This window comes from Phyllostomus hastatus, unplaced genomic scaffold, assembly GCF_019186645.2.
Source record: "Phyllostomus hastatus isolate PE091 unplaced genomic scaffold, TTU_PhHast_1.1 phas_scaffold_501, whole genome shotgun sequence".
In the NCBI taxonomy this organism is placed as follows: Eukaryota; Metazoa; Chordata; class Mammalia; order Chiroptera; family Phyllostomidae; genus Phyllostomus; species Phyllostomus hastatus.
In genome coordinates, this window is record NW_025334033.1 from 29,463,834 (window position 1) to 29,484,170 (window position 20,337).

Here is a 20,337-nt window from a genome sequence, read left to right on the forward strand (position 1 = left end):
CCTCTGAAAAGAGGGCGGGAATGACTGCTGACTCATCTTGCCCAGGAACAGTGATCGTCAGGCTGTCAGCACCTTCTTCTCGTGCCCCTGCCCCCTCCTCCCACTGGTGGCAGAGCCAGTCCCTCGTCCCGTGGCGGGCAGGTGACTGCTGCTTAGGCTCAGGCAAAAGTCACGAGCACCCGTGTCCGGGTTTGCTCTGCTTCTTTTTCCTCGCCTTTGTCCCGTTTTCCCCAGACACAGATTAATCACAAGTTAATGGGAGCCGAAAGCTGAACAATATAGGGATCTTTTCAGGGTGGATTTTTCTGCCTCTTTTTCCGGTTGCTCTGAGATTACTATCAATGCTGCATCTGTTGGCTAAATCAAATCTTTCAAAGGTAATACATGACCACGGCTGCTGGAATTCGTCTATGACAGTCCCATTGTGGAGGGGACCTGGGATGGGCCCGGCACACAAGTGCTCTCCCTCTCAAGGTCATCCCTTTATGAGGAGGGTGGTTTCTTTGTGTGCGCTACACAAAGGAAGCCAAGTGTCGAGGAATCTTTTCAGCCTCTTCTGCCTTCCCGGGGCACGTGGACTCGACTGCTTTGAAGCAGCCTCCCTAGAGGGGCACAGAGCAGACAGGCGGGGGCTGGCCTGAGGAGGAGGGTTTTCTTTGCTTGGGGACTGGAAGTACTTGTCTTCCTAGTAAAGATACTCAAGGCCTCGCAAGCCAAGCTGGCTTTTGGGTGTGGGGAGGGGTGGGGGCGGGGGTGGGGAGGGAATGCTCTGTTGTCAGCTCTGACAACAGAAGCAGAAGCCAGGGGAAAATGAGGCTGGGCTTTGGGGGTCCCATGCTCCATCTCTCTGGAGTCGGATGGAAGCTTCACTTTCAAAGACCACAAGAGACCTCTTACCCCCACTGGGCTGCTGCCGAAAGGTGAGGGACAGGTTGGGAAGTGGAGACACAGAGAAGCACACATATCGGGACATGTGTGTGGACACAGTAGTCATGAGGTCAGGACTCAGGGGCCCCGGGCCCCCCCAGAACCTGCAGCTGACCTGCTTTGAGATTAGGAGTTACAGAGTTGTCCCTCTGCTTTCCTTGGACCCCAGGAGAAGGCTCCAGGTTCATGGGAATTGAGAAGTGCCCCGTGTCCACACAGAGGAAGAGAGCGGCTCTCTCTGTCCGGGAGGACAAAGCCAGTCTAGCACGAGGGTTAAGTTAGACCGGAGGCTCTCAGCCTCGGGCAGTTTTGCCTCCCCCCACACCAGCCAGGACACATTTCTGGTTTTTAGAACTTGGGGGCGGGTGCTGCTACTGGCACCGTGTGAGCAGAGGCCAGGGACACTGCTAAACATCCTGCCATGTACAACAAAGAATTACCTTGCCCCAGTTGCCAGTAGTGGTGAGGGTGTGAAACCCTGAGTTAGACTGAACACTGCGTGGGCCTCAGCCACTGGGGTGGTGTGCCAAGAGAAAGGAGTGAAATATGTTTTAAAATATAGGGCAGACATCAGCTCAAGGGCAGAGCCACCTGCTCTGTGCCAGCAGGGTGGGGTGCTGGGGGTGCTGAGGCTGCGGACACGCACTAGCCAGGCACTCCTGCCTTCAAGGAGCCCAGGCTGTGTGAGGGGGTGCTCGTGCGGACTCAAGGAGCCCAGCCTGGGCGGGGGGCTGGCTGCCAGGTGCTCTCAGAGCTCCCCTTCCAAGCAGCGCTGCTGCCTCCCAGTCTCTGAAACATGACACGCATTAAAGACAAAGCAAATAACCATTAATATTGGATGGGCTGAGATTAGCGACAGAGAAGAGGGAGTCCTTCCAGATTAATAATGCATTGAGGACTCCTTCAGAGAAAGGATGAATTATGCAGGGCATGGCTGCTCAGGCACGGGAGGAAAACAATAGCTCTTTAATTTGGGGGTTGGTGGATCTGCTTGGCTGGGACTCGCCCTGCATTGGACCTCGGAAGCAGCCTTGCTTCCTGCCCCAAAGACGGTCCTCCCTTGGCTTCCCAGCAGGGATGGGGGTTGCTGGTGCTGTCCCATGTGGGTCCCCCCTGTTTCGAGCTTTGGAACTCTCACTCTGCCTGCCAGCCCAGATGCCACCTCCTCCAGGAAGTCTTTCCTGACAGCATAGCAGTCTCCAGTGGGGTTTTCTGCACACGGCCCTGGGTCACAGTGACTTGAACATAACATGGACTAGCCATATATAGTTCATCGGTTCTAAGATGCACTTTCTCCCACATTTCCACATCTCTGATATTGGGTATTCTATATAACCAATGGTACAGCATGGTTCAGTTGATAGTGTTTTCCTTTTTCACTAGTCCATAAAATAAAGCTGTGCCTCATGACTAGTTTTAAAGAAATATGGTAGAAGGTGCTCCGTGTGTGTGACTGCTCCTGACTGTGTACTGGAAGGCTGGACTAGTGATGAGGGACTCTTTATTTCCTCCTCGCAGGCCGGCCTTGCAGGCACTCAGTGTGTTGTGAATGAATGACTGAGTGAATGAGTCCTCAGCTCCTATACAGGCCAGCTCTGTTGGCTCCAGGGCCCCCTACCACAGCCTCCTTCCTAGCCCTCCACTGTTGCAGGCAGCTTTACCGCAGCCGCTGGGTTCCCGGGACTGAGGACCAAGGACAGATTTCATCTAAGCCATCACACTCCCTAAGATGCTTCTGCTTACAGTAGCCAGAGGCTCGTGGGTGATTTGTGGGGAATCAAAAGCTGGAAATGAAGAGGGGCTGAGGCTAAGCCCTGGCTGTCCCAGAGACAGGGCTGTGTGGCAGAGATGTCTCTAGTCTGCAAACAGCCCCAGTACGCACTGCTCAAGCAGCCAGTCCCCCCCGAGCTGTCCTGCAGGTCCAGCAGGAGAAGGAAGACTCTCCCCACCCTTTATCACCCAGATAAAGGCAGCCACAAACAAAAAGGGCTGCAGGGGCATTTGTCTGGGGCATCAGCTCATTTATTTCCAGAGGGTGCAAAGCAGGAAGTGAAGGGAGCTGGGAGAGGTGGCTTCCCAAATTCAGGCTCCTCTGGAAGCAGGGGTGGAGCCAGCTTCTGGCCAGGTGTCTCCGAGTCCCAAAGGACACAGGTTGCAGGTAGATGCTGGCTCCAAGCCAAGGTCCTAAGGAAGGGCCTGCCCTCTTCCCTCCTGTTCCTCCACCCTAGCTCAGACCTGTGGGGATATCCCTCTCCAGGCCCAAGGGATGCCACACTGATTTTTAAGGTCCCTTCGAGTACGGGCCCTGGGTGGTTCCTGCTTCTGCCCTAGCAGTCCTGTCTGTGGGCCCCTCGGGGTTGGGGGAACACTTGGCTAAATGCAGAGCATGTAGAGGTGAGACGTTCTCCAGGACAATGCCCCCAGAGCCTCTGGCATCCGGAGCCAGCCCTCCTGGCCTCCCAGGACTGTGTGACTTACCCACCCCCGGCCCACTCCCCTGAAGGCCACCAGGCTCCCTTCTTGCTCCAGAGTGTTGGGGTTTCAGGCTAGCCCTTTGGCAATGCTGACAGCTGAGTATGGTGGACAGAGGCAGATGACCTGGGTCCTGCTCCCAACTGTCTGTGTGGCCTGGGGCTTTCCCTTCTTTTCATCAAAGTGGTCAGCAAAGATGGTTGCGGAGGTCCCTGCTCTTTCACTGTCCTGCCTGGATGATTGGGCTGGAGGTAGGGGTCTGTGTCTGGAGAAGCCCTCTCTCCACCAGGGCCCGCCCCACCCCACCCCACCCTACCCTACCCCACTCCACTCCCAGTTCGTACCTGATGGTGTTGTCGGCGTCGCAGGGGCAGGGCAAGGAGCAGCCCGGGCCGTGCAGGCCCTCGGGGCACAGCCGCTCCTGGCAGCGAGGGCCTTGGTAGCCAGGCTCACACTGGCAGGCACCGGTGGTGGGCGAACACTGGCCCCCATTGTGGCAGTCACAGCGCTGAGAGCACTGGAAGCCGAAGGTCCCGAAGGGGCATTCCTCTTGGCACCTGTCGGGGAGTCAGACAGGGCTGAGGCCGTGCCCCTCTCCTGCCCTTCCAGGTCCACCCCGCAGGCACCCCGGCCTCCAGGCCTGTGCCTGGCGCACTGCACTCCTGACAGCCTCCCCCCACTTTTCCCTCTCGTCCAGAAAGTATTCAGGGGCACAGTCACCCCAGTCCGTTTCCCTGTTCATGCCGGGCCCCCTGTGTCCCCAGCACTGAGCCTGCACTGTCATATTTCATTAACCATAGGCCTATTGTTTTCATTTTCGGTGGCAGTAAAATATATGTAACATGAAATTTACTGTTTTAACCATTTTAAGTTTGCAGTTCAGTGGCAGTAAGTACATTCGCGTTGTCGCGCAGCCATCTCCACCACCCACCTCTGCAGCAGTGTCCTCCTCCCGGAGCGAAACTTCTGTATCCATTAAACGCTGACCCTTATCTCTTAAAGATATTTTTTAACGTCTTCTCTGAAATCAGTTAAATCTTATAACTGATGGTGTGTCATAGTGTAATTACCAGTGTTTTTCATTCTTAGCAGAATGTAAGATAATAATGCATCTTAACAATCGGTGGCATCTGGGATTTGATGAAATGGGGTCGTTTCATTTCTAGTCACTGTCACTGTTGTTTCTGAGTCTTTGGGGCAGGTGCAGAGTCTCTGGCTCTCACACTGCCGGTGTGGTTACCCCGTGGGTACCAGAGGCATCCTCTGTCATCAGACCAGGGATTCCCCTGTGTCCTCCACCGGAGTGGAGAATTCCTCTTCCTTGGACTGGAGGTCCCCCAAGGCAGGGGCTGAGCCTCTCCCATCAGCTGGTGAATACCCCCACTCCCTAAAAAAGGACCAGTCCCTCTTTGTGTCCTGCATCTGCTCAGGCCTGGTACATGTGGCTCCGGTGTCATGGCAATCATTTGACTCAGACTCAGAGCCATGGGTCGTGGGTCCTCCATGGGAAGGTGTGACCCCTGCTGCTGACTGCCTCACTTCCTGGACTGGCCAGCACGCCTTACCCCACCCCAGGGCTATTTCCCACGAGATGGAAAATCATTGTCACGGCACCTGGACCTTGACAAGTTAGGGGGAACCTGGGGAGTAAAAGAGGCAGTGGACTCCTACGACCCAGGGACAAGCAGAAATAGCCTCTGGGGTGTGAGTGACCCCTGTCCAGCACTGCTCCCGTGTGCGAGAACAGAGATCCTACTGCTCTGACCTCGGCTTCCGCATCATAACATGTGAGATAAGAACTCAGCCGCACCAGGCTGTTTGGGGATTACAGGAGATAATGTGTGTAAACATTTACAAAGGTGTCCCATGCGCAGTAAGGGCTCAGTGAGAAATGTTACTTATTATTATTACTCTTGTAAATATTGTTTCCTTTTTTTGTACTTCTCATAACAAAGCCCATCTGACTTTCTGCCTCAGATTCTGGTGTAAAAAAAGCTCAAAGGAAAGCTCAAAGTCCACTCTGTGGTTAATATTTTGGAATGTTAACCACGGAGTGGACTTAGGGGATGAGAAATGCTTTAACTGTCACATTTCCCCACTTCCCAGGCTTTCTACAATAATGGGTAGGGTGGGGGGAGGTGGTGCGGCGAGGGAGGGTAGAAATAAAAGATTTAAAAAAAATACAGCCCTAGTTTGTTTATCTTGGAGAGTCTTGGGTTGGAGCCAGTGTTCTCCACAACAGGGCTGGGAGACCCGTGTGTGGGTGACCTCGGTTGCCTGTCGTGAGGGTAAGTGGCCAGACCCCAGTGAGGTGAGTGTACCAGCCGGCAAGTGGCTGGGAGAGGGAGCGGGCAGTGTGCTGGGCACAAGTCTTGGCAACTTCGAATTGGGGTGTCTCTGTCTGTCTTCCCTTCTTGTTGCCTGAGTCCGCAGTGGCAGGGAGAGGGCATGGGAACTGGGGTTAAGCCTTTGGGACTTGCCTCATAGGAAGCTGCTACCCATGCTCAGGTCTCCGAGCCACTGCGGGGCAAGGAGGACTCTGGCAGAATGGAAGGGGCAACAGGGGTGACTACAGCCCCAGCCACCACACAGAGAGGGGCTTCCAGCCACTTGGGCCCCAAAGCCTGTCCCCAGGCCCCCAACACAGCAGATGTTCCCATCACCCTCACTTTGGAGTTCAGGAGCCCGAGACACGGACAAGTGAGACGACTGTTCCAACCTCATAAAGCCAGCAAGTGGCTGAGATGACCCCACATCACCTTCCTTGAAATCTTGCTGCATTTATCCAGTCTGAGGCCTCATGAAGGGAAAGAGAACGGAAAAGAGAGAGAGGAAGAGGAAGAAAGAGGAGATATCTGGAGAAGAAATGGAAGGTGGAAGACAGGGAGGAAGCAGGGAGGCTGGATGCAGGAGGCAAGGAGGAGGACACAGAGCACTGGAGAGCTGAGAAATATCACTATCTGAACTGCCAGCCCCTGTTCAGCCTCAGAACGGATCTTCCCAGGAGTCACTGAGCGTGGCTCCCCTCAGATGTCTCAGACATCAGGGGAAGGAACCCCAGCCAGGAGACACCTCCTGCCTCCTCTTCCCTTCCTCTGGAACATTCCTGCTCCATCCCATCCAGCAGGACAGGGCAGACCCCTGGACGGCGAGCTTTCTCTGAAGGGCACTTCCCCACCCTGTCATATTCATGAAGTGACTGACTCCACAGCCCGAGAAAAAGAATCGGAAATAAAATATTGACAACCTAATCCATTTACATAATCAGCCTCTTTTTTTTTCCTACTCACAATTTAAATAACTTATTTATTTAGAGATCAAGCAACGACTGCTAATGAATTTTACACAAAGCACACTAATAACAGGGCCTGTGGAACAGAAGGGTAATCACAGCAAGAATTAGTTTTCTACTTAAACATCCTTCCTTTGCAACATATCAATCTAATGTCTCTGATATTGCCATTAACAACCAGATACATTGCTCAATTAAATTACAAAATGAGCTGCAAAGCCCTCGTTACATTTCATGTTTAATTTGCACTGGATTCTGCCTATCCAGGGAGGCCTGCATTATTACACCCACTCAACTTTAATATGCTCGTGATGATTTGGGGTGGGTTAATGCAGCTGTCACCTACAAAATTCATGGAGGCAATTTCACAAAGTATTAAACACCAGGCAGCCCTTTTAGGTGGGAAACCCAAATGTTACCCCGCCCTTCTATTGAATTCTTCTCCGTAGCTTGATTGCCAAAGCTTGCTAGAGGACCTGGAGGCTTTTGGGATTTCTCTCTGCTCCAAGATCATGGGCTAGGCACCACCAGGAAGAAGGGATAGGATTACTTTTCCATTTGGGACATTCTGGCATTGAAGGATTCCTGTCAAGATGGAGGCACAGGCAGAAATGGCTCACCTCTTCACACAACCACATAAAAATTACAACTAAAATATAGAACAATGATCACTCAGAACTATTAGAAATTGAGTTGAATGAAAGTCTGACAATTACGGAATTAAAGAAACTACATCCATCCAGACTTGTGGGAGGGGTGCAGATGAGGAATGGGCAGGTTCCTCAGCCATGTGTGGTGAATAAAAATTCGGGAGAGATATCTTGGGATCTCCAGGCCCCCCAGCCCAGGATTCCAGTGCCAGGAAGGTAAGCTCCCACAACTTCTAGCTGCAAAAACCAGTGGGAATTGAGTTGGTAGAAGAAACTGCTAGAGCCCCAAGCAGTTCCTCTTAAAGAACCCATATACGGACTCACATGATACTCAGACTCACTCCCTCTGAGCTCCAGCACCAGGGTAGCAGCTTGAAATGCACCAATGCAATACAGGGAGAAACCGAAGTGTCTGACATCAAGGCAAGAAGAGGCCATTGTCCTTTTTCTAAACCCTCCCCCACAAAACTGGCAAGCTGGTGCCATATCTGAGACTCCATCAAACTGGCTAACACTGTTTGACCCACCTTGGAGATCCCCAGAGACCCTGCCCTACCCAACTTAAAGGCCCACCCAAGCTGTTTTCCATATGAATGGCAGGTCATGGCTCATGCTGCACAACTTCCTAAATCCTCTCAAACAAGCAACAGCTGGATTCAGTGAGCCCTAGGCTCAGCACTAGAAGCAGCCAGCCTAGATTCACAGCTTGGCTTCACCTGGAACCTCTAAGCCCAGCACAAGTAGCAGCCATCTCAGATTGCTTTATAGCTGTAGGGTGGCCCTGGGCAAAACACAGGTGGGGGCTGACCTTGGCCTGCACAACCTGGGAAACTCCAAGGCTAGCATACCCAGTGAACAGCTAGAGACCATGTCAAAGGTACCACCATCTGCCCCTGCACAGCTGATCCTCCACGGAGGGCATAGGGTGGTGTTCAGTGGTCATGGCCAGTCCTTGCAGCTGAACAGCCTGGGTAAACCCCTCCCATTGATGTACCAAAAGCAACCAAGGCTCAACTACAAGAGGATGGTATACTCAGCCCACAAGAAAGGCCCATCTCAAATACTCAGCTTGGGTGATAGGGGAGGCTGTGCTACTGGACCCTACAGGACACCTACTACATTAGGCCACACTACCAAGATATGGAGTCAAAGCAGCTCTACCTAATACATAGAAACAGAAACAGGGAGGCTGCCAAAATGAGGAGACAAAGAAACATAGCCCAAATGAAAGAAAAATCAAAACTCCAGAACAAGAACTAAATGAAATGGAGATAAGCGATCTATTAGATGCAGAGTTCAAAACACTGGTTATCAGGATGCTCAAGGAACTTAGTGAGGACTCAGCAGCATAAAAAAGATCCAGTCAGGAATAAAGGATATAATAATTAAAACAAAGAACAATTTACAGGGAAATAACAGCAGAGTGGATGAAAAGAGAATCAAATCAATGATTTAGAACATAAGGAAGCAAAAAACAACCAATCAGAACAACAGGAAGAAAAGAGAATCCAAAAAAGCAAGGATAGTGTAAGCAGCCTGTGGGACAACTTTAAGCAATCCAACATTCACATCATAGGGGTGCCAGAAGGAGAAGAAAAAAAAAGCAAGAAATTGGAAATCTATTTGAAAAAATAATGAAAGAAACACTGCCCTAATTTGGTGAAAGAAATAGACTTGCAAGTCCAAGAAGCACAGAGAAACCCAAACAAGATGGATGCAAAGAGGACCACCCCAAGACACATCATCATCAAAATGCCAAAGTTTAAAGATAAAGAGAGAATCTAAAAAGCAGCAAGAGAAAAGCAGTTAGTTACCTACAGAGGAGTTCCTGTAAGACTGTCAGCTGATTTCTCAAAAGAAACTTTGCAGGCTAGAAGGGTTTGGCAAGAAATACTGAAAGCCATGAAATACTGGGAACCTACACCCAAGATTACTCTACCCAGAAAAGGTATCATTTAGAATCAAAGGGTAGATAAAGAGCATCCCAAACAAGAAAAAAACTAGAGAAGTTCATCATTAACAAACCATTATTATATGAAATGTTAAAGGGCCTTATTTAAGAAAAAGAAGATAAAAACTGTGAGCAATCAAATCACAAAAAATACATATCTATCAACAATTGAATCTAAAAACCAAACTAAGCAAACAAGAACAGAGACAGAATCATGGATACAGAGAGCATTTTGATGGTTGCCATATGGGAGGGGGGAGGGGGAGAATGGGTGAAGAGGTGAAGGGATTAAGAGGTACAAATAGGTAGTTACAGAATAGCCATGGGGATGTAGAGTACAGTATAGGAAATAGAGTAGCTGTAGAACTTACATGCATGAGTCATGGACATGAACAATGGTGTGGGGATTGCCTGAGGGAGTGGGGTGTGCTAGGTGGAGGAGGTCAAAAGGGGAAAAATCAGGACAACTGTAATAGCACAATCAATAAAATATCATTAAAAATAAAATCAACATTTAAAAAAGAAAAAAGAAAAAATCAAGAATGCCAGTGAGGCGGGACCTGCTGGTGTTGAATCCAGCCAGTTGGAGCTGTGGGCCTGCTCCTCTCCAACAAATGGGTGATATTCCCTCTCACAGAGCAGCGACCTGAAACAAAGGGCTCCTGTCCTGGTTCCATCCCCTGTCACTCCTGACTCATCCTGAGCATTTCCTTATTGGAGAGATAGTGAGATGGGAAGGTGGGCTCAGCGCTTCAGTTCTTCCTCCCCTGCTTCCCCTAGAGACCCTGTCTCTGTGGCAGAGATCAAGGAGGGATGGATCCTCAGATGCTACACCCTGTGATCTATAGTTCATACACCCCAAACTCATGGACATGGATCCTGGCTCACAAAGAGATCAGTTCTGGCTTGAAGATTTCAGGCTAGGGGAAAGCAACCCCATGGCTAACAGTAGAAAAGCTCTTTCCTGGACATCAATACGGATTTTGGGCAGACTCCAGTGTGAGTTGGAGGGGTCCAGTTATGTCAGTCAGAGGCAGGAGGGCTCATTGGTTGATCCGGCACCAATCTCTATTTCCTAATGTTACCTGGACAAGGGAGACAGAGGAATGGCAAACAAACGTTCCTCTCACCCCACCTTGTCTGGGCAGAGTAACCAAATCCAGGGCCAGAGATGGATCATGGATCCCACAGAACCAGGCATGGGGTGTGAGAGCCGCCTCTAGACTGCTCCTCTCTCTGCTCACAAAGGAACATGTGGTTCACAGTGTGAGGGGGGAGGCTTCGCCCTGGTCTTGTGGGCAAATGTCCTCTTCCAGCTCTGAGTTCACTCACCACCAGACACACTGGTTGTTGTTTCTCATTCCCCCACAGCACCTACCCTATCATCACGCACCCTTCCTGTGATGGCAAATGTGCCCACACAGTCACTCCTTAGTTACGTGTTTCATGGTATCCACTCTGCAAGGCTGGTTTAATCTCAGGACACTGGTGTCCTTGTTCAGTCTGCCTTCAGACCAAAGGCCTTCATAGGCTGTAAGCTGATGTCAGTATCCCTTTGGTGGAGCCCACATCAGGAAAAAAAATCCACTTCTGGAAGAATGGTGCAAAATGTGTGAACTGAGCTGGCACTCTTGGCTTCTCTGGATTTAGGTGCCACTGCCTCCTTGCAGGAGGGCAGAGGGTAGAGAGTGGATGGTAGGTGCTCACCTCTTTCCCCAGGTGAGCCAATGCAAGTTCAGGGCTCAGGTCACAGGGTTGGGGGCGGGGGTACACGCAGCAGTCCAAGGGTGAGGAAGGATGAGTTGGTGAATCTCCCTGGCAGGACTCAGAATGCTTTCTGAGGAAGGAACAGGAGAGCTGGCCAGAGAATGCTGTGGGCCAGTAAACCTCAGCTGCTCTCTGCAAGGCGACTGTGCAAATGAGCAATATGAACAGCAAGGACAATAGTTAACATCACCCTTACCTGTCCCCCATGTATCCTGCTGTGCAATGACACTGCCCAGTCACGTGGTCACACTGCCCTCCGTGGTGGCAAGGACAGTCCTGGCTGCAGTTCTGACCAAATGTCCCTGGTGGGCAGGGCTGGGCACACACTGCTCCCTGAAACACAGGAGGAAAGACATACATAGGTGGGGTATCCAGATGCAATCCTAAAGCCACTTTCTCCTTGAAGTGGCACAGCTGCTTCTGTATAAGGGACCACTCTGTTCCTCAGTGGGACTTTCTCCTTAATCACAGAAGCCTAGAAAGTCAGACATCGTGACTCTAATGCCCCATTTTAGAGATGCAGAGACTAAGGCCAACTTGTTTATCCAATTATTCAGGACACATTTATTGGGTGCCTGTTGCATTCCAGGTACTCTATTAGACACTAAGTGTATAAAAATATGAATAAGACTTGATTCCTGTCCTCCCAGTCTATTAAGGAGACAAGAAAACAGGTAATTTAAGCACCAGGTGCTGAGTGCCCTCGCACTGGTGTACAATACAGTGCTGAGGGAAAACAGAGACTGTGGTTAAACATGGTGTCTGGAAACATACATTTATCTCCACTTATTTCCCAAACCCAGCTAACATGAAAGTGAAGGAGAGGGGTATAAAACTACAAGGACAAAAGGTATAGGAGAGGAGACCATAAGGGATGAGAGATGGGGAACTAACTGTGAGGTTTCTGCTTTCTCAGCAATGCTGTGCCTGCAAAGGGAGTGTGGGAAGACATCAGATTGCCTTGTAGCCTCAGAAAAGCTCAGAAATCAGAGACGCCAGGAACCTTGGAAGCCCAAGGTGCAGATGAAACAGAGAACTATTTGAAAACTTATCACACAGGGAATTAGACTCCAGATTTTTGCCCTCTTTTTACATAGCTGGATGGTTTCCCAAGACTGGCAGTTTAGAGAGGTTGACCCACACGGGCTTTGGACACGGGGACACCGAGCTGAGGGTGGGGGTTCCGTGGGAAATGGAGATCCTGCGGAACTCTGCCTGCTCAATGACCAGACCCCCTGCTCTCTTTCCCATGCAGCTCCTCGATGCAGCTTCCTGGGCCACACTTCCTGGGGCAGCATTCTGGAGGATTCCTTTCCAGGGACACCGAGAGCTCAAGAGGAAAGACCTATACTGATATTTGAGGATTCCGTCAGTCGACAAACCTACCCCCAGGCTCCAAACCAGCTTTTCTGAGGCTTATGGTGAAATATGAACAGGTGGCCAAGAAGCACCAGATATTCAAAATGAGACTCTCACATGAAAAAAGATTCTAACACAGAGAAGACTCATTAGAAGACTTCTAACAAGAAGGCTCGAACTTGGCAGGAGACCAAAGCAGACACATAGATGAAAGGAACAATGCAGGGAGCAAAGAAAACAGAAGAAAAAGCCTCTGTTATGGTGAAAGTGAATATCCTTATGCAGTTATATGAAGATATTTGTATCCATGAAAAAACAGAGGGCTAAAATAGGATATCCAAAGAACAGTAAGGAGTTGTTAACAAGTGAAAACAAGATAACAGAACTTTTTAAAAACTGCAGTATAAGAGCTGGAAGATAAAGGTAGAAATCTCCTACAAAGCAGAAGGGGGAGTGGGGACAGGGGGAGAGACAGAGATAGAGAATGAGAATATAATAAAATTCCAGGATCAGTCCAGGAGTTCTGACATCTAATTCACAGGGTTTCCAGACAACAGAACTGAAAAATGGAGGTGAGTGAATTAAATGGGAAATATAAAACAAGAAAGTTTCCCAGAATAGAAGGGTAGAAAGCATTGATTTCTGAATTGAAAGTGCCTAGAGTATCCGATACAAAGAGTGAAAGGAGATTGGCATTAGATCTATCACTGTAAAATTTTACATTTCTATGGATAAAGTCACACACCAAAGAACAGACATCCAAAGTATATTAGACTTCTTGCCCTGCTGGTGTGGCTCAGTGGATTGATTGCCAGCCTAAGAACCAAAGGGTGGCCAGTTCACTTCCCAGTCAGGGCACAGGTCTGGGTTGCAGGCCAGGTCCCCAGTAGGGGGTGCTCAGGAGGCAACCACGCATTGACGTTTCTTTCCCTTTCTCCCTCCCTTCCCCTCTCTAAAAATAAATAAATAAAATCTTTAAAAAAAAATGTATTAGACATCCTAACTGGAAACTAGTATACAATGAAACAATGCCTTCAACATTTGGAGGAAAGTAATTTCCAACCTAGAATTCTACACTCAGCTAAATTAACACTCAGATGGGAGATTCAGTGAAGACATTTTCAGATTTCAACAGCTTTAAAAAATTAAATTTGCACGAACACTTTCTCTGGAAATTACTGGAGGCTTTCCCTCCCCCCTAAAAAAGAATCATCCAAGAACAAGAAAGCGGCGGGCTCCTGGACACAGGGACTCCGACAGAAGAGGGGGAAAGGAGCTCCAGTGTGGTGGGGAAGGGGTGTGCCCGCATGACAACCTGCGGTGGGAAGGGCAGCGTGCACGCACGGTGGGGTGGGGGGGGGGCGGGGCGGGGCACTGGGCCTGCGGCGGCCAGAAAAAGGCGGAAACCAAAACTAAGTCAGGAGATTGCTGATGTGTCTGACTTTATTGAGAACGTTTTAGAGTTCCACAGGGGGCTGTAGGGGCAAATTAGTAACAGCACCTGTGTGGTCATATGTACCTAAACATTAAAAGTGATTAAATAAAAAATTGTAGTAAAACAATTCCTTTTAGTTTCCATCTGAAAGGAAAACAATGCCTTTCAGAGGGTGGGAGAAGGGTTGCTTGTGTGTGTGTTAGAGCCGAATTTTATTCTGCATTAGGAGGAAATCAATAGATTCGATAAATGTCTACATTGGAAAAAGGAAATGGCAGTAAAGCATGTTATAAAAAATATGGAGGAAAATGCTAGAAGAAACTAAAAAACTGGAATGGGGTTGCCTTTTGGGAATGGGATTTATGAGTGGTGCAGGGGATGAATCTCCCCTCCTTCTAGTATTAGCCTTGTGGCATTAGATAACTTTTAAAATTATAATACAAATCTTAGATCTTTAGCAAACAGAAATTATAACCTGCTCTTGTCTCTGGCTGCCCTTCCAGCCTCTCTCCCACAAAGGATAGATAGTTATATCCCTTATGGAGATCAAGTATTCTCCCGCAATTAATTAATCAATTAGTTCAACACACAATTATTAAGCACCAATAATTGCCAAGCCTGGGGAAGCTAGTTTAGTCAGGAAAATCTGCTGACCAGAGACATCTTTCAATATCATTCAATTTACTTGTAATGAATTAAGTGGGAGGCCTTTCGGCTCCTTACATAAGTCAGACGGTGAGGATCTGAGGGGGGCCTGGGAGAGGGAGCGGAGGGACAGCGAGATGAGCGTGTGTGTGAGGACAGCGGCGGGGGAAAGCTACTCAGAGGAGCGGTCCCTCTTCCCCCTGGGGGTTGTTACAGGGGCCTGCATTTCTCATGGCATCCCACAAGCTTAGGGATTCTTGAGGGGAGAGAGGAGACTTTCTGGCCATTCTCTGAGTCAGTCCTCTGCAGTCCTGGGTAGACAAGGAAGCTCTGACCCTAAAAAAAACCATTTTGAGCCTTCTTGGGGGCTGCACTTATACCTCCTACCCCCCATCATGGGGCACTGTGGGACCCTCATGTACTTACACACACACCTCCACACAACCAAGCCCCTCAAGAAGACCAGGAGGAAAGTTGGGTGCACAGGATGCTTCCTTCCAACATTCCCTGGGGAAATCAGTCGTTCTTGACACTTCTCGGTGCTCCCCAACTGCAGGCAATCCAGGTCTCTAAACCCCCAGGCTCCTCCTCAGGCTTGAGCTCCTGGGGCCTTAAAGAATTTAATACCTTGAAAGGCCTGCTGCCTGGTGTGATAGAAAGAACACTGGACTCAAAGTCAGGACTTGGGTTCAAGTCCCAGTTCTACCTCTTCTCAGATGGCTGCGCTAAGACAAGTTGTATGATTGTTCTGAGTCTCGGTTTCCTCGCCTATAAAATGGGAGTGGTAACCCCAGGTCTCCCAGGTGTTTGGAAAGATTAAGTGAGATTAGAGATGTGAAGGAATGGTATCTTAAAGAGCAGGCCTTTAATTAAGGTTAATTCCACCGAAGTAGACATCTGAAGAGGTGGCATGCAGTAGGAGCCCAGCATAACCCGGGACTGAGAAGATTGGAAGAGACCCACGTAACCAGCCAATGACCGCTGGTAAGAAGAACAGCCTTTTGGGGAGAGAGCAGGCAGGAAAGTGTCAGCTTAAGAGAGCGCTGGGGCCTTATGGTTTCTCTCCTGCTTCGATGAGCTGAACTGTGTTCCCCCAAGTTCATGTGTCGTAACTCCCAGCACCTCAGAGTGTGACTGTATTTGGAGACAGGGTCTTTACAGAGGTAATAAAGTTAAAATGAGGTCATTAGGGTTGGCCCTAATCCAGTATGACTGATGTCCTCATAGGAAGAGGAGATTAGGACACAGGGACAGAGGGAAGTCCCTGTGAAGACAGCCATCTACAAGCCAAGGAGAGCAGCATCGGAAGGAACCCACCCTGCCAACACCTTGGTCTCAGACTTCCGGCCTCCACAACTCTGTGGAAGTAAATTTCTGTTGCTTAGGCCTCTCTGTCTGCACTGCTGTGCCCTGACAGCCCTAACATGTCTGCCCTGTGGGCCTCCAACGGTAGGGGGAGCTCGGGCTGTGGGGCATCCAGGGGCCTGGAGATGAGGTGAGGCAACAGTGCTGCTCCTCTCCGATTGGCTGGACCTGTTCATCGGCACCACTGTTCTGGGGACCAGCTTCACTTTAAGAGACCATGGCTACATGGAACATTAGAAAGTTGGGGGCCAAGATGCTGACAGGACTGAAGGCCATGCCAACGGGACAGCTCAGCCTCTCTCCAAGCACCAAAAGCACTACTGGTTATCACTGAGGTCTCTGGCAGCACAGATGCCCTTAGCGAACAGCGAACAGTGGGGTGGTGTGGCTGCTGCGGAAACGATCCGGGCCACAGGCCAGGTCGTGGAGCTTCATGAATCATCCTCCTCAAACCTGAGCTTCTGTGACCCTCCAACCTCAGATCTAAACACCTCTTTGGCCCCCCTGACACCTGATTCTGTTTCTCCGCTCCTCAGACCCGCTGTTTTCATGTGTGTGAGTGTGTTAGGCCCACTGTTTTCGTGTGTGTGCATCTGTGCACGTGTGTAGCACATGCTGCATCCAGCCTCCACCATCAGACTGGGAACTCCTAAGGGGGTGATCACACCTCCTCCCCGCTCCGTGGCCGTCTGCAGTGCCTGCTCGCATCAAGCTACTCACACCTGGTTCCTCTCCTCTGAAAGGTCTGAGAGCCCAGAAAGAGAGAGGCAATAATTCCCCAGGCTTTCTGCAAAGCCCCCCACCCCTCACTGGAATGGGCTCAGCAGAGCTGGGCAAGTGGAGTGTCCTGTGGGCATATTCAGGGCCTGGTGGCCAGGGGTCTGAGGAGGGGCCAGGAGGACCAGAGTTCCTGGAGGCTCCTCCCAGCTCTGCACGATGCTGCCAATCTTTGTGGAGCTGCACTGTGTGGTTGGCAATTGCAGTCTTTAGACCTCTGAGTGTGGCTGAAGCCACCTGGGGCCAACAAGAAAGTGAGGCCACAGAGGACGGTAAAGGCAGGACCTTTCTGCCCAGCATCCTCCCCTTGGCCCCAGCCTTCCTTGGAAGAGGCCTCAGGCCTGAACTTCAGCTTCAGGATACTGGGGCTCTGCATGCAGGAGGGGTTTTAATAATTCATACAAATCTGCAAGTTAAATGCTGTGTCAAAAATAGAAATGCAGTTGTCTACAATAAAATTAAAAACATAAAGTCCCCAAATCCAAAGCTTCTATCGACAGAGTTTCCTATCTTCTGGAGGAGCAAACCTCTCACTGTGCTGGGGAGAAAAACAAATGTCTCCATGTGTTGGCGTCCCCCCTTCCCCCACTTCAATCCATCACCCTCTCTAGAGGGGACTCTACAGGCACAGGGCCCGCCTGTGGCCTGTTCTCCCTGCCACGACCTGACCTGATGGTCCTGATGCAGCCTCACTGCCTGCCACTGGGCCTCTAACGCCCCAGCCGGAGGGTGCCGGGGCTCTGGAAGCTGGCCGCAGAGGAGAGGGCCTTTCCAGAGCCTGGGTCAAGGTGGGAGGAGCAGGCAGGTGCGGTAGTGGCGGCAGCAGCCCTTTGTCCTCCTCAGAAGAGACAGATAGATGGACAGACAGACAGCAAGGGTTGGGATTCAGGAGTCATTACACCTGGACTCTAGCTTCACCTCCTGCTCAACCAGCAGTGTGACCTCGGGCAGGCAGGTCACTTAGCCTCAGCTTAGAAAGAACTTCAGAAAGAAGTTCTGAGAAAGAAGATATTAACAGACCGATGGTGTTCAAACCTTTTGAAGCTGGGAGACCCTGTTTTTATGTGAAATCTTACCTAGAATCTCAGTAGACAAAGTATGTGTGGATTAAAATGGAGAAAGGGAGTGTGTGGGAGCCAGAGTCTTAATTATTAGGCTTCCCGCTCCCATTATCACCCCCGAGAAACCAACAGGTTCAGTGGAACACGGAAGGAAATCCTATGGTCTCGATCAATTATTTCCAAATGCAGACGTGCAGACACAGCTGGCTGCCTCCGGATCATCTGGGGAGCTTATTAAAAATAGAGATCCCTGGGCCCCAGAAGGCCTCTGGCGGGGCCTGGGAATCTGCATTCAATTGCAGCTTCTGTGACTCTGGTGTGCACCCAGGTTTGGGTGCTGCTGGACCAGATGGTCCCCCAGGTCCTTTCCTGTCCTAAAAAATTTTGGCAGGTCTGTGCCCATGTCAATGGGCCTGTGGAGGTCCCTCCTGTCTGCCCCCGTGACTGAGATGTTCACAGCCTTGTCAAGTATCTTGCTCCTTCTCAGCAGCCTGTCCTCCTCAGCTTTTCGAAACTTGGGCCCCAGGGTGAGGCAGCCAGCTATGTCACTGAGCTTCCCCCCAGACAGGAAAGTTAGTGACTCACTGCTTCTGCGGAGCTGGGGTCTGGGGACAGTGGGGAGGGACACCGACAGGTGGGGCATGTTGGCTAAAGGAGGCTCCTGGGTTGTCTGTGGCATCCAGGTAACACAAACAAGCAGAGCACTTGAGTTTTCAAGGCACTTTGGACATGCTCTGTCTCACCTGAGCCTCCTGCCAACCATAGCAGCTAGGAAGGGCAGGGCTGGCTGTTGCTATGCCAGTTTTGCAGAAGGGAAGGCAGAGACCAGAGTAACTGAGGGTTTTTTTTTCAGGGTCAGCACTGAATGTGAGACCTGAATCTAGGCCTGTGAAGTTATAAATCCCACCCCCTTTCCCATAAGGGTGGTTCCCAGACACAAGATCTGGATTGGCTGAGGCTGCATCAGAAGCACTGGGAACACTTGTTAAGTAAAATGCAGATTCTGGGGCCCACAGAATCAGAATATAGGGGGTGAAGGCTAGGAATCTGAAGTTCTATAAATGCAGGTGATCCATACACCGCTGTCACCCCACCTCGCCCCTCCTTATTCCATGGCCTTTCTGCTACTTCTGGCCCAGAGCTTATGGCAGCTTAAGTAAGTACCTATGCCCATTCTACAAGAATTCCACAACTTTGTATATGAGGGACCACAGGCTCAGAGAGGTTAAGTAACTTGCTTCAGGTTGCACAGCACTTAGATGGCAGACCTGGGATTCAAAGTGTCCATGGCACCACTGGCAATGTCTAATGATGCCCCTGACCATAAACAGGAGGGAGGGAGCTCAGGGTGGGAGAGGAATTTAGCTCTCCAGGGTACATGTGAATGAGTGAGGCTCAGACCTCTTGCAGTGCCCCACCCAGATCCTCCAGGCCCACCTACCGTCCAGCCTGGGGGGCAGGCACACTCGCCAGTGATGTGGTGACAGGTGCCCCCGTTCTGGCAGGGACAGCGCAGCTCACAGTGAGCCCCATGGCTCCCAGGCGGGCACAGCTCCTCGCAGCTGCGTGGGGAAGCAGAGATGTTAGAGGTAGTGGAACTCGAACCAGGTGGCAGGGCCCCAGTGCTGCCAGTTGCAATGCTCCAGGGCTCCCAAGGAATTAGTGAGTTCACAGTCAGTGTGAACTGTGCCAGGCACCAGGTCAGCTGAGATGCAGCCCTGCTTCCTGCTGGGCTGGGGGAGCAGGGCTCAGGGAGAATGAACTGGAACATGTGCTTGGGCCAGTACTTGTGGAATGACTGAAGTGCTTTCGGTGTGAAGAAAGTGTGTTTCTGGGGAGGGAGAGCTGAGGAAGGCTTCGCCGAGAAGCAGGCATTTCCCTGGAGTCTGGAAGTTAGTCTGACCAGGAGAATGGGAGGAAAGGAAGGCATGGCAGAAGGAATAGCACGGGCAGGGACTCTGAGAAGTGGCCATGGATCCTGCCTTCAAGAATCTGCCTAAATTCAGAGAGAGGGAGGATCTGGGGTATTAGTTCCCCACCCCAAGGCTTGGGAAGGCTCTCAGTTGCCATGACAGGCTCATATATAGGAACGGGCATGGTGTCTTGGCCTTGGGTCTTAGTCCAATGGCCCTGGCTTCCAGCTGGAGCCAGCCCTGCAGCTGGCCAGATGTGGGGGCAGGGAGCACCCTCAGTCGAGGAGGTATCTGTGGCTGGAGTCCTTGGGTGCCCTCCCAGGATCTGGGGCTGCTGGGGAGGCTGCTGGGGAAGCCACTGAGCCTTCTGTTTGGTGGGGGAGGGGGACTTCAATCTTGCCTCTCAGGGGGTCTCAACAAAGCAGTCTTAGAGGTCCGCTGCCAACATGGACTCTCCAGGGAACCGGAGTGAGGGGCTGTTTGGGGTCTGAGAAGAGGAGGTGAGGGAGAGGGACAGGCAGAACAAACAACCCAAATCTGTGCATGACATCTGGCTGGGCTCTCCTCCCCGCAAACCCCTGCTTGCCCCCCAACCCCCATACTTTGTTTTAAATGGCCTGGAAGGGCCGGGGCCCAGGTGAGCAGAGGCATTTGGGTTGTGATCAGAAGAGAATTACATGCTAAGGTCTGGGCCCTGACCAGGAAGGGACTCCTGGGAGGAGA

General features: G+C 50.8%; 1 protein-coding gene across 3 annotated transcripts in view; it reads right to left on the reverse strand.

Moving 5' to 3' along the window:
• MEGF11 (multiple EGF like domains 11) overlaps window positions 1–20,337 on the reverse strand; it is a 353,113-nt gene that overhangs the window by 56,066 nt on the left and 276,710 nt on the right. For all 3 annotated transcript variants that reach the window (XR_006783853.1, XM_045823915.1, XM_045823914.1), the window contains exons 7-9: window positions 19,143–19,263; window positions 11,256–11,392; window positions 3,744–3,956 (exon numbers count right to left, since the gene is read on the reverse strand). Coding sequence is in view for 2 of the 3 variants with exons in the window: in XM_045823915.1 (XP_045679871.1) it covers window positions 3,744–3,956; window positions 11,256–11,392; window positions 19,143–19,263 (471 nt within the window). In the remaining variant the exon portion in view is untranslated. The remainder of the gene's footprint in view (window positions 1–3,743; window positions 3,957–11,255; window positions 11,393–19,142; window positions 19,264–20,337) is intronic.